This window comes from Globicephala melas, chromosome 1 (assembly GCF_963455315.2).
Source record: "Globicephala melas chromosome 1, mGloMel1.2, whole genome shotgun sequence".
In the NCBI taxonomy this organism is placed as follows: Eukaryota; Metazoa; Chordata; class Mammalia; order Artiodactyla; family Delphinidae; genus Globicephala; species Globicephala melas.
In genome coordinates, this window is record NC_083314.1 from 169,672,720 (window position 1) to 169,687,125 (window position 14,406).

Genomic DNA, 14,406 nt, shown 5'->3' on the forward strand with positions numbered 1-14,406 from the left:
TCTGCCAGGGCCCTGACCATGTGTGACTTGTACCCTGAGGTATTCATCTAGGACTCCAGGTATGGTAGAATAATAAAAATTCACATGGCTTTCACATACTGGTATTTATCCACTCAATTCTTTTTTGCTGAGTATCTGCTGTGTCCCAGGCTCTGTGCAGGGAGCCAGGGGCAAAGATGACCAAGATAGAGTCCCTGATCTCAAGGAGCCCATGGGCTAGTCAGGGAGACACATACCTTAACAGACAACCACAATATTTGCTAAAAGCCATAATAGAGGCATGGACGAACCCTGCGGCAAGGCAGAAGGGAAACTGTCGTGCTCCGAGAGGCTGGGAAGACTGCACAGCGGAAGTACTTTTGAGCAGCATCTTTTTAAAAAATTTAATAACATTTTATTTAACCCAACATTTCAAAATATCAACATATAATCTTATCAATTAAAATTGATAGAAAAATTCTAGAGCTTTTTACATCTTTTTCTAAGTCTTCCAAATCCAATGTGTGTTTTACGTTTATGGTGCATCTCAGTTCAGCCTGGCCACAGTTCAGGGCTCAGTAGCCCCGTGTGGCTAGTTTGGAGCAGCATGTCATTCAATCCTCACAACAGCTCTGGGAGCTAAGTGGTGCTGTTTCTCCCACTTTGCAAGCAAGGAAGCAGAGACTCAGAGGAGTATCTTGCCCAGGGTCACAGTTACTCCCTGGTGGGGCAGGATTTGAACCTGCATCTGTGTATCTCCAAAGCCTGTGTCTTCCTGTTGCCTGTTCTGTCTCTGGACCAACCTCTTCTCCCCAGAGTGAAGCAGCTGACGAGGGCTGAAGTCAAAACTTTAACTGAAGTCCTCTGACCCCAAACCCTGCAATGTTTCTACCTCAGCTGATTCCAGGGGACAGATTAGGGGGAAGTAGTAACCCTCTAAAATGGGTTCTGATCCCTATTCTTCTAAGTCCTTGAGATGGCATGGGGGTAGGGTGACAGAAGAGAACTGAGGACTTCTGGTAAGTTGTTAAATTCTCTTTCTGGGGGGAGGGGGTTGTTAAGTGGTGGAAGGCAGGGGCTGCAGGGGATGGGGAGGGCCAGGGTGGCAACTAGACTAGGCACACTGGAAAGTAGCTGCAGGTGATCCTGGCATCTTTGGCAACGCCATGGTCAGCACTTCCTTCCGAGCCCAAACACTGGATTATCCAGAAATGCTCACTCCTGGAGCCTAGGGATGTAGGTAGAGTTCACAGTGAATTCTTCACCATCATTTTCACACTGATGCTTGGGACGTTATAATGGGGTGATAAAGGTAAGACATTCTGATGGGCAGCTTACCCCAGGCTCTCGTGGGAAGATTCTCAGACCCACATTCATGCCTTGGAGGGGAAACCAGAGCCATGGAAGAATGGCTGGAAGCAAGGGGAGTTCCCTGGCATGTCCAGGGTGTGTGTTTGGTGACTCCAGAGATGTTGTGTGATGTTAAGAATAATGATCAGTAGCTGAGTATTCCTAACCTATTTATTATTATTATTTTTTAATAAATTTATTTATTTTATTATTTTTATTTTTGGCTGCATTGGGTCTTCGTTGTTACACGCGAGCTTTCTCTAGACGAGCGGGGGCTACTCTTGGTGGCCATGCGAGGGCTTCTCATTGCGGTGGCTTCTCTTGCTGTGGAGCACGAGCTCTAAGCGTGCGGGCTTCATTAGTTGTGGCCCATGGGCTTAGTTGCTCCGCGGCATGTGGGATCTTCCTGCACCAGGGCTCAAACCTGTGTCCCCTGCGTTGGCAGGCGGGTTCTTAACCACTGTGCCACCAGGGAAGCCCCTGACCTATTTATTAGTCATCAATTATCCATCCACCCAGAGAGTCATCCATTCATGGTCCTGTATGCCTATCCACGCATCCACCTCTCAATTCCTTCACCCACCATTCATTCATTCTTCCCCCATCCTGTCACCTACCCGTCTATCACCGTCAACTCTGCACCCAACCCCGTGCTGAATGCTCGACGTGCAACAGTGAGTAAGACTCAGGCCTGGTGAGCAGACGGCACTTAGTCTAAGCAAGGGAGCAAGTGTGGTGATGGAAGGTTCTAGGAGCTCCAAGGAGGACATGCCCAACCGTGACCAAGAGTCAGGAAGGCTGCCTGAGGAAGGAACACACAAGCTGGTCTTGAAAGAGGAACAGGGGCCTGTAAAGCCAGATGAAGGAAGCCTGGCTGATGAGACGGTCAGTGATGCGGGCTGGCCGGTGACACGAAAGAACCTGCAACAGAAGCTGGGGGGAGGAAATGAAGGAGGACTGGCCTTGAGCCAAGGTTTCATCCCAGGCTCTCACAAGTGGCTTAAAAACGGTAACAACACAGAAGTCCATCCCAACCTTACCTGGCCTGGCCTTCACTTAGCACCGGGTCTGGGATGTCAGACCCAGAAGACCTAGAGAGCAACTAAGTTATTCCCCTTATTGTATCAGAGAAACTGATGTGCCAAAGTCACATAGAGAGGGAGGGGGTCCCCAATCCCAGGTCTCTAACTCCAGTACATTCTGGGGTTCTCTCCATTCGAGTCTAGACCCCAACTCCCCCACACTCAACAAACTCTGGAGTCTAAACCCTTACAGCCCCTCAGTGCCTGGCACGGTGTTGGGCCCAGAGACAGGGAGCTTCCCTATTGCCACTGGACTCCTGCCCTGTCCCCACAAATAATCAGATTGGTAGAGCTCACTCATGCTCTTTCCATGGCTCCATTTAATTCCCACAACAGCCCCTGGGGACTGGAATTGCTCCTCCTTTTTACAGGTGGGGGAAAGGAAGTCTCAGAGAGGGCAAGGGGCTCGCCCAGCGTCACGCAGCTCAAACAGAGCAGAGCCAGCAACCCGACTCCCCGTCCTGTACCTGATCCAGGACACCAGGCGATACCTCACGTGGTCTTGAATGTTCTGGCCCCCAGCTGATCCTGTGCCATTGAAGTGAGGGGCTGTGGACAGGTGGATTCAGCATGGACAGAAACCAAACCCAGGTGAGGGGCTGGGATCCTGGAGAGGAAAACTCAGAGATTGTTTTCACCTGTAACCTGCTCTGCCCCACCCAGCAATGGAAAATGTGTGTCAGAGGAAGCTGCCGGCTGGGGACAGGGTAGGTGTGCGTGGGTGACAGCTTGTGGAGGGGCACCTCGGGGGGCAGGATGTGCCGAGGCTGAGGGGCAAGGTCAGGTGTGCAGAGTGGAGTTCGGGTTCTGCCCCCTGCACCCTGCCCACTGCCTTTTTCTCTCTGGTTCTCACTTTCTTTCTCATGCTCTCAGAACTAACGGTAAGACTTTCACTTCCAGAAGGATGGGCAGACTGTCCTATGAAAGCTGTCCCAAGCTCTACCTCCCAGATCTCCTTGGCTACTACTAATTCTCTGCTCCATAGTTCATACAAGCATTTATTGATCACCTGCTGTGTGCTCAGAGGCAGGAACGCAGAATGGCTTCTTCCCCAACCTGAGAAGTACACAATTTGGTGGAGACACAAACATGACGAGACAGGCTCAAGACCCAGGTGACACAATCCAGCAGGGGGCCAGGACGGTGGTCAGGGAGGTTTTCTGGAGGATAGCACGCCAAGCATAAGGGAGGTGATATTAACCATCCTTTCATGTGCTTCCTACAAGCCAGATTAAAGGGCTAAGTCTTTAGAGACTTTTGTACCTTTCCATCCTCAAACAAACCTGTGAGATAGGAAGTGCTAGTAGTCCCATTTTATAGGTGAGGAAATTGAGGCATTGAGGTAAGAATTTACGCAAGGTCTTACTGCCAGATGCTAGGAAACGGCAGAGCCAGGATTCAAAACCAGGTGGTCTGTTCTTAACCGCTCCACCAAGAAAAGGAAGAGGGAGCAGGTTTTGGGGGCAGATGGGGAGGTGTGGATGGAGTAACAAGAGGAAAGGCCCAAAGAGGAGATGGTGTGTTCGTGCTGAGAGGGGAGGGGAAGGTGCTGAGTGGTGAGGCTGGGAAGCAGCCAGGGCCCGGACAAGAAGTCCTCAAAGCCTTGCCCGGGGCACTGGGGAGCTATGGACAAGTTTTGAGCAAGGGAGTGACATGGACATGATTGCTCTAAAAAGATTCCCTCCTTTAAAGTGGTGGTCAGGGCTGAAATGGACAAAAGTGAAATATGATTTATTTCAATGTTTTTTAAATTTTTTATTATTTTTTATTTTTGGTTGTGTTGGGTCTTCGTTTCTGTGCGAGGGCTTTCTCTAGTTGGGGCGAGCGGGGGCCACTCTTCATCGTGGTGCGCGGACCTCTCACTATCGTGGCCTCTCTTGTTGCGGAGCACAGGCTCCAGACGCGCAGGCTCAGTAGTTGTGGCTCACCGGCCTAGTTGCTCCGCGGCATGTGGGATCTTCCCAGACCAGGGCTCGAACCCATGTCCCCTGCATTGGCAGGCAGACTCTCAACCACTGCGCCACCAGAGAAGCCCCTATTTCAATGTTTTGTTAGTTTCCTAAGGCTACTGTAACACCGTACCACAAACGAGGTGGCTTACGGTAACAAATTTATTCTCTCTCACTGTTCTTCAGGTTAGAGGACTGAAATCAAGGCGTTGTCGGGGCCCTGTTGTCTGAGACTCTGGGTAGAAGCCTTTCTTGCCTCTTCCTAGCTTCTGGTGGTGGCCGTCAGTCCCTGGCATTCTGTGGTTTTCAGCTGCCTCACTCTAATCTCAGCCTCTGTCATCACACGGCATTCTCCCTGTGCGTCTCTCTCCTCTTCTTGTAAAGACACCAGTTATATTAGATTAAGGGCCAACCCTATTCCTGCATGATCTCATCTTATATTTGCAACAAGCTTATTCCCAAATAAGGTCACATTCTGAAGTCCTGAGGGTTAGTACTTCAATGTATCTTTGGGGGGAACACAATTCAACCCATAACAGATGTCGTTAAAGTGCCTGTCCTATAGATAAATCTCAAATTTGAAAAAATCTTAGGCAGATTGCATGTCCCACTTTGAGATTCAGAAAATATGGCCTCAGCATATCTGTCCCCCACACTAATACTTTGCCCTAGTGACTACTAAATAAATGTTTGAGAAATATTGGCTTGTGGTCCCATAAGGCCCTCAGGTCTTTCCTTAACAACTTAGAGAAATAGAATAAAAATCCCCAGAGAACCAAGTCAAGCTGCCCTCTGTCCTGGATTCCTGATGAGCAGCTGCTCCACTGACCTGGGCACCTCCTTCCCCTCCTGCCTGGGCACCAGCCTGGGAAATAGCCAGTCCTGAGAAGGTTAGAGAGAAGAGGCCTGAGCCTCTTTCCTCCCTGGATTAAACAGAACTCACTGTTCTCAGTCCTCTCCCTTGCTTCCCCATCCCAACAGGCTCAGACTGCTCCATTCAGACCAGCGTCCATGCTCTATCCCTGCCTCCGCCATTTGGTTCAGGGCTTTGCCTTAACCACTGGGACTATTGCCCGAGCCTTCAAACTGATTTCCCTGCAGCCAGCAGCCAATCAGGTCATCCTAAACATGAATCTGATGACTTCTCTCACTGCCATAAAACCTTCAATGGCTCCCTATTGTTCTCAGAATAAAGTCCAGGTCTCTCAGCCTAACGTTTCAGGCCTTGTCTAAGTTGGTCACCACATTGCTCTCCAGCTTATTTGTCACTCTTTCCCTACATATGCTCTATCTTGCAGGGAGCGAAGTTTCCAGAATTTCCATTTAAAGAGACTGGTGGAGCGCATTCCGGTTGGAAGGGGATACAGCAGGGAGCTTGTCTTAAAGCTGTCTTCGTAAGCAGGAACCCCTGAGCGTGGCTGTGCTGCCCTCTTTTCTGCATCTGCTCCTTGGCATGTGCTGTTCCTTCTACATGGAATGCTCTCTCCAAATCTCTATTTTCCAACACCTGACTCAAAGGACATCTTCACCCTGATCATATAACCAAAAGGGTGTCTCCCCGCTCCAAATATAGAGCATTTTGGTTGAACTTCCTTCTGAAGCTTATTCCCGTCCACCTTGTACTGACCTGAGGATGCACCTCCCTTCCCTTAGAGCCAGGTTCTGGTCCCAGGCCTGCAGCTGAATGGAAGGAAGAGCAGGTGAGAAAAGTGCCAGAACGTTGACCTGGCTGCTAATATCCTTTGCCAGCATCTTGCTTGGTGACCTTGGGCAAGTCTCTTTCCCTCTGTGGGCCTCAGTTTCCTCTCTGTAGAGTGGGACGTGGGGAAAGACATCTAAGCAGGGTGAAAGCGTGAGCTAAGTTTTTCCCTCCACCCCAGGCCTGGTCAAACCTTGGTCCTGTAAACAAGAGCTTCTAGGGCCCTTTATTTTTACATTAATTTGCATACATTTGCATAAGTGCTATAAAAGGCGCTGACTACATTTCATTCATAGAGAGAATTGAGACTGGCATCTAACTGATGTCCAGGGATGGAAAAGACTCACTAGCTCATGGTTTCATCCAAATTTTAGCAGTCAGAGTCTTTAGTAATTAGACCTCCAAGCCCTCTTTTTACAGATGAGTAACTGAGGCTCAGAAAGGGAAAGTGAGGAGCCCAAGGTCACAGAGAGGTGAGGGACAGCAGGCTCCCGCTCAGGCTTCCCGCTGTGCTCCAGGGGGTTGCGCCAGGCACCTCAAGTGTCTCACCGTGCAAGGTGGAAGAAGGTGCAAGGAGGGCTTAGTGTTCTTTCTAGGCCCTTCTCTGCACCCCAGAATAACAAAGCCTGCTGGCTTGGCAGCCTCTGCAACCACCACAGGAAACCAAATTGTAGTAGAAAGTCAGATGGGAGTGGAAAATCCTCTCAGAGATGTTAGATCGTTGCTTTCACCTATTCTAAAAATAACCTGGTTTATTAGAGATTGATAGATGACAAGATAACCCACAAGTTCTTCCACGGAGGCCAGGGAGACGAGAGAGTGTGATGCTGTTTGAACAGAAAGGGAGTTGGGAGGTGCTGCAGGGGGTTGGTGCGCTGGCTGGACCCATGGAACTCAGTATTCAGCCACTGTCAATACAGGGCCGGCGGCAGGGCAGGTACCGCGCTAGGCTGTGGGAACACCATGAGTGGGACGCAGACATGGACGCTGCCTTCAAGAGATCTAGTCAAATGACGGGGGAGCCAGGTCACAACGTTGGACAAATAAAATCATTGCAAATTGGGATAAGTGCTATGAGGGAATGAGCAGTGCTGAGATGAAGACTAACGGGGAGACCAGGACGGGCAGGGAGGTGTCTGGAAGGAGGGGACATTTAAACTGAGACCAGCAGAGGGGGAAGGAGCCAGCCCAGCGAAGAATGGAGGGAAGGTCATCTCAGGAGAGAGCAGCACGTGCAAAAGCCCGAAGGCGGGAAGGTGCTCGGTGGTTCAAGAAACTGGAAGGCCAGTGCAGGGGGAAAGAGGGGAAAAGGGCTGTAGCCTTGCAGGAGGAGCTTGGAAGGGAGCAGGGCAAGCCCTGTGCTGGCTTTGAGAATCTGCTTGGGCTTATGGATTAGACTCGAGGTCAACGGGAAGCTCCTGAAGCAAGGTTTTCAGCAGTGGACTCACGGGGCGTGGCTTGCCTTCGAAGAAGCTTGCTCTTGCCTGCTGTGTGGGGTAATGATGGAGGGGGCTAGTGGCAAGAAGACCAGCGGACATGGTGTCCAGATAAGATCGCCAGTGGCTTGGACTAAGATGGGAAAGGAAAAACAGAGAGAACTAGATGGATTCAAAATATGTTTTGGAAATAAACTTCCCAGAAGCTGCAGATGGATTGGATCGGGGGTGGGGTGGAGGGAAGAGAGGAAGAGGGCTCTGGAGGGCACCTGGGTCTCTGGCCTGAGCGCCTGGTGGGTGGCAGTGCCATTTCCTGAGGTGGGGAAACGTGCAAGCAGGAGGGGCAGGGGTGGGAACCTGGTTTGGGGCATGTGGGTTTGAGGCATTTGCAGATTGCCAGGAGGTGGTTCCAGAGGCCCTAGCAGTCTCGGGTCATCTGATGAAAGCAGACAGTGGGTCCTTCCATCATTGAGGAAGTCTGAACAGTGAGCTCCAGGGGACCAGGGACAAGCTCTGGGTGGTTTTGTAGCTCCGGCACCTAGCAAACTGCCTTGCGCATAGTAGGTGCTCAAGGAGAAGTGGTGTATGAAAGGAGCTGGACCACCAGCTGGGTGAATTGGCTCACGACATGATGAGTGCTTAATAAATATTTCAGGAATTCTTTGACTCCTCTTCTCTCACCCCCACCCCCATCCAGTCAGTCAAAGATTCCTGCAGATATGACTTTCTTAGTGTTTCCCAAACCAGTCCTAATTCAGACCCTCAGCATTTAACAACATTAATGGTGAACTTTTTTTTCATCATCCACAGTCATTTATTGATATCCAACTATATACATATGGCACATTTGAGGCACTAATAGAGAGAAGGAAATGCCCACCTACCCCTTGAAATGGAAATAATCGGAGGTGGGTTACACCATCTTTTGGAGAAAGATAGACCTAAAGGATTTTGTAGAAATAAAATTTTAGGGCAACAATGAATGATTTTTTTTTTAAAAATCCTAGGGCTGATTCATTTTTGCCATAGAAATATTAATTTAACGTAAAGATTTATTTTCTTTTTTGTGTGTGTGACCTTTAACTGAGTACCTACTGTGTGACAGGCACTGTGCTAGGCCCTTTATGAGTATATTATTCTCAGCTAACCTTCCTCCATTTGACTTCTCACGGCACTACTACACTAACCTGCTGTGTAATCTCCCTGCCTTCAGCCTCCACCCTCCAATCCATGCGCCATACTTCAACCAGGGCGGTATGAGAAGAATCAAAATCTGATCTGTCCTCCTCCACTTCAAATCTTCTCATCGTCTACAGAATCATGACCCATCGCCTTCACGTAGCTTGCAGTACACTGAGTTCCAGCTCTGCCTCATCTCCCACTGTGCCTCGTCTGATGTTCCTTGGAGCATCCAGTGCTGCTTCTCGCCTCGGTGCCTTTGCTGGTATTGTGCCCTCCCCCAGGACTGCCCTTCCTGGTGCTGGTTCATCCACACTCACCATTTAAGGCTCAGCTCTTCATACCATCCTACAGTCCGGTAACAGCTGGATTGGGAACCCTCAGGCCACCGTTTCTCCACTCTGTGTTGACTCCATCGGCACCTATACATCATAAGAACTTTTTTTCATATAATTTCTCGTTCAGCATACAGGATTATCTCCAACTTGCCAGGTCTGATGGTTCCTTAGTCACAATTGAACGTGAAACAACTGGGCAGCTTTTCCTGATAGTCCAGGGCAAGAGCAGTAGTCAGAGATTCTGCTCTTCCCTTGGGTTAGCTTTCACGGGAATGAGTTGCTATGTCTGGGGAATATGTATGTGCCAGTAGAAAGGGGTCCAGGGATCCTCATCCCTTACAAATCCCAGGCCCCAGTACTTTATTCTCCCCCAGTGCATTCCCATCCTGGTCCTTCCTTGAGTTCTCTTGCTCCCTCCCAGACAGTGGGGGACTGAGCCCTCATGTCCAGTTGGGGGTTCTCACTCCACTGGGCAGGGGTCTCTGACTAGATGGTCAGAGCATGGGCCAGCCCCACCAGCCCCTCAGACAGCACAGTGTGGACCAGCCAGTGCCATTGCAGGGGGCTCAGTCCCTGGAAGCGAGAGTCCACCACGGCCGCGCGGAAATGCCCCTCCACTGCCCGATGGGATATGTGGCCACTGCTCTCCATGAGCAGCTCCAGCACCTCGGGGTCCAGGGTCGGCTCCAACTTTGTGCAAATGGCCTTGGCGGGACGGATTGTCCCTGATCCTGCACTGTGCCGGACAGACAGACACAACCGCGTGGAGAACAGATACCTGACCAGGTACTCACTCAGCATCACTGTCCCTTCTGCTTTGGCTACAACAGTTCCACTCAGGGACAGGGCTCCTGACGTTCTGGGTGAAATGCAGTCCCCATAATAACTTTTACTTCTTGAGACTTACTATGTGACAGGTACTGTACTAAGTGCTTTACAAATATTAGATAATTTAATCCTCACAACAATCTTACGAGGTGGGTCATTATTCTCCCCATTTTACAGATTTAGGAAACTGAGGCCCAGAGAGAGTAAGTGACTTGCATACAGCCACACAGCCAGTAAACGGCAGAGCCAAGCAGGATGGCTCCAAAGCCACATTCTTGACTGGTTTATTCAAATGCTTCAACCAATTGTCTGACGCATGTCTGTCTGCTTGCCTGTCTCACTTAGATCTGGGTCTTGTTGCTCCTTACCTTCAGTGCTGGCACACAGTAGGTGTTCAACCAAGCCTTCTAGAACAGGAGCCAGTTTGTAACCTTCCTACTTTGGACAGGGAGCCCGAGGGGAGGAAATGCTTTTCATTTTATGGTGTTCGGCGATCATCTATCCTACGTGATCACGTCCATTTTCACAACACTGCTGGGCGGGGGTTATTAGACCTACCTGTCAAATGAGGACGCAGAGGCCCAGAGAGGCTACAGAATTTGCCTGAGTCGCCCAGCTAGGAGCTGGCGGACATGGACATAAACCCCAAACCCTTGGCTCCAAGCTCAGTGCTCATTCCACACATGAGAAATGGAGCCAGGGGAGACGTTGCTGAACCCAAACCCAGTCCAGGGGGCATGGAGGCCCTGCTGAGTCAGGGGTCATTAATTACTCCCTCCCCAAGCATGGGGGAGCCTTTGGGGACAGAGGCCTGCTTCCCGTCCTTTCAGCCCTCAGGGACTGACACCTCTTTAGGGCAGGAAACTCTTCCTTGTCACAAAGCTCTAGCTTCCCCCTCTCCCCCCACCCCAGGCCACTCCCCTCCCTATCCCCCTCGAGGGTCCTGGTAAAAGCATCCGCTTGTCAGTGTAAATCTGCAGGGTTCAGACCAGCAGCTGGAGATGGATGGGCAGGAAGCAGTAACAATGGATGAAAGACCCTCTGTGCCCAGGTGGGTGGGGGAGGGAGAAGCAGGAAACAGAAGCCTCCCTCCTATGGAGGCCAGGAGCGGCTGGCCGGCTGGCGGGAGGCCTGGGATACCAGAACCTGCGGGGTTTATTTGGACTCCCCGAGGATCCAAGCTGGGAGCCCTTCGCAAACATCAGACCAGCTCATCTCCATGGGGTGCCAGGTCCAGGATGTGTGTGACAAGAATGTTGCTTTCATGCATCACTGTTTGTCCCCTGGGGCCTAGCACTGGGCCAGCGACACAGTAGGGGCTTGTTTGTGGAATGAAGAAATTAATCCGGCACTACTAATAACTAAAGAGTTAGAGTTTTACATTTATTCTCTTTTTTTTAAGAAAATTAGAAGGGTCCACCGTTATCCCTTTCCCCCTTCAGAGATTTTTGCATATACCCTTCCCTCTGCTTTTTGCAAGGTCAGTCCTTCTCATCCTCTAGTCGCAGCCCTAAAAAGCTCTTCAGTGAAGTTTTAGGACCAGCTTCAACCCCGCCCCCAGCTAAGGTAACCCCCAATCCCTTGCCCCCTTTAGCCCAGCACCCCAATGGTTTCCTTCATGGCATTTATTGTAATTAGAAATCTTCCCACTTAATATATAGCCTTATTTTTTAATTTCCTGTCTCTCCCACCAGAATGTAAGCTCCAAAAGGGCTTTTTGTTCATCGTTGTATCCCCAGGGCCGGGTACTTAGAAGATGCTCCATGAATAGTTGGTAGATAGATAAAGAGATGAACCACTGAATCCCTGCAATAATGTCATTCACACCCGATGCTCTGCAATCCGCTTCCTTGAAGAGAACAAAAGAGTCTCGCTCTTGCACCGACGATTCTAAAGCCCCAACCCACAGTGAGTGGCTAGTTCCCAGGTCAATAATTGTGATGATCACAAATCATTTTCGGGCTTTGCTTCCCCTACAGCAATTTTTGAGGTTCGTCAAAATCTGAGTGTGCACGGGTGGGGGTGGGGGTGGGGGGGATAGAGAGGTTGTATGTGAGAATGCCCACCATCTGTCCAGCGTGCTGCTGTGGATGCTGGGGTGGACAGGGCTGGTTCCATCAAATCCATCCATTTCAAAGATGGGAAAACCAAGGCCTAGAAATGGCAAGCCCACACACACACATCAATCCAGAGCTTTGGCAGCAGAGAGCTCAATAGAGCTGCAGATGTGCTGAGTCCTGAGATATGTTCATTCATTGAACAAGTATTTATTGAGCGCCTATTATGTGTCTGGCACTGTGCTAGGAACTGGGGATTAGGCAATGACTAAAGGCTGTGGGACTCAAAGGAATTAAGTAAAAGGCCCCGACCACCCGACACAGAACTCCTTCAGTGACCCCAAAAAGCAAGTCCTGCTTGGCCAGGTGTAAGAGCTGGGTGTGGGACAGGGAAGAACTACAGAGTCTTCGGAAGCAGAGAGAGAGAGGCCTGACCTGGGGCTGGACAGGGAGAATCCGAAATGGAGGGAAGTGCTGACTATGACTAAGGAGCCAGCTCAGCTGGGCAGGGGGCCAGTGGTTGACCCTCTCAGGCACTCGCTGTTGCCAGCCGGGTTGCACTGGTGCCCAGAAATGCACTGCCTTCAAGTAAAGCAGTTGTGCTGTCTCACCACTGTGGGACCCAATCAAGTGAGAAGGCCGAAGGCCATTCATTCACTCAGGAGACTCATATCTTAATATAAGATATGCCAGACCCTACGCTGAACCCTGAAGCTGCCGAGCTGAAGGAGACATAGTCTCATCCCTAAAAGTCCTCAGCACTGGTGGGGGCACACAGACACGCAGACAGGCCATTCCAGTCCCGAGGTCCCGGCCACCTCAAGACAGCCCAGGTCAGCAAGGAAATCCATTAGTGGTGCTTTCCCGACTCCCTCTTCTGTCTACACCAGCGATATCAGGGACGATTAAGAACCTCAGGAGACCAGACAGCCCTGGGACTGGACTCAGCTCCACCTCTAGGTCAACACATGACCAGAAGCAAGTGACTTAACGTCTCTGAACCTTAGTTCCCTCATCGGTAAAATGGGGATAATAATAGTACCAGCTTGAGCGGTGCTGTAAGAATTTGATGAAATCAGCTACAAAGCTCTTGGCATACAAGTGCTTAAGAAATGGTAAGCCAAAAGCAGACTTCTCTTTTGGGTAGAAATTCTGTGCACTCCAATAGCCTGCGGCTTGCTGTCACAGTTACCACTATTCACAATCCAACAAGCTCCAGGCATGGATGGGGGGTCAGTGAGTTGTGCAACAAACATGTATGGGGGACTGGCTCTATGCCTGGCCTGGGGGAGCAAACGTGAATGAGAGCCAGCCCTGACTCAGGAGCTACTCGCCATCCAGGGAAGAGGAACGCATATGTTAGTATGCTTGTAACGAAACGTGATTCGTATTATTATAGATACGATCCGAGGCTCAGTAGACAGTTCTCTGAGGTGGCCTCATTCACACCTCACAATGGTTCTTTACAAGGTACACGTTGTTATCCCCATTTCACTGATGAGCAAACTGAGGCTTGGAGAGGCCAATTCACCTGCCCAGGGTCACATAAACTCTGTCTATCTGTCTGCAGAACCCTTGCTCTGTCCTCATAAGCACCCTGAACACTGCAAATCCTGTTTCTCCAAAGTCCCATATGGGGACTTCCCTGGTGGTCCAGTGGCTAAGACTCTGTGCTCCCAATGCAGGGGGCCCGGGTTTGATCCCTGTTCAGGGAACTAGATCCCGCATGCCACAACTAAGAGTTTGCATGCACAGCTAAAGATCCTGCATGCCACAACTAAAAAAAGAAAAAGGATCCCACATGCCGCAACGAACATCCCACGTGCTGCAACTAAGACCAGGTGCAGCCAAATAAATAAATAGATATTTTTTTAAAAACCCACAACATTGTAAATCACCTATACTCCAATACAAAAATTTTTTTTAATTGAAAAAAAAAAAAAGTCCCCTACAAATGTTGGTGCATTCAGTCAGTGAACACTTATTGCATCCTTGCCAGGTGCCAAGCCCAGTCCTAGGTACGTTGGGAGTGGAGATGAACAGGACAGGGTCCCTGCCCCCACCTCCAGCCAGCAAAGAGGTTGATTTGGGGCATGTTGGGGCTTTGTCCCCATATCTTCTTGCTGACGCTGCTAGGGGAAACTCTGGAACTGGTTCAGCTTTCCCTGCCATCACTGTGCTCATAGGGCTGCTGGGAAAGGCCGAGGGAGGGAGGCTGTGACAGTTTCAGGCCCCCAGGGCCACCATGTCCTCTCAGCCAGGCTCTGACTCACCACCCACAGCTGCCTTCGGCCTCAGGCAGCCCTGTTGCTGGAAATAGACCCGGGGCCAAGAGCAAGAGCTGGGTAGGGGGGTGGGGAGGGCAGGGTGGGGGCAAGGAGGGAGGGGGGCAGGGAGATAGCACCTGCACACGTGGCTCCCGTTCCCATTCTCCCCTCCAGGAAGCAGAGAAAGGTCATTCAATAGAGCCCACCCGAAATAGCCGGACTTGGGAATATCCCTGGGGATT

The 14,406-nt window shown here is 50.5% G+C and overlaps 1 protein-coding gene across 1 annotated transcript; it reads right to left on the bottom strand.

Moving 5' to 3' along the window:
• Nucleotides 1-9,498: 9,498 nt before the first annotated feature.
• LOC115867016 (bolA-like protein 1) lies at nt 9,499-9,813 on the bottom strand. Its single transcript, XM_030883004.1, has one exon. The coding sequence runs from the start codon at nt 9,811-9,813 to the stop codon at nt 9,499-9,501; it is 315 nt and encodes a 104-aa protein (XP_030738864.1).
• Nucleotides 9,814-14,406: the final 4,593 nt, after the last annotated feature.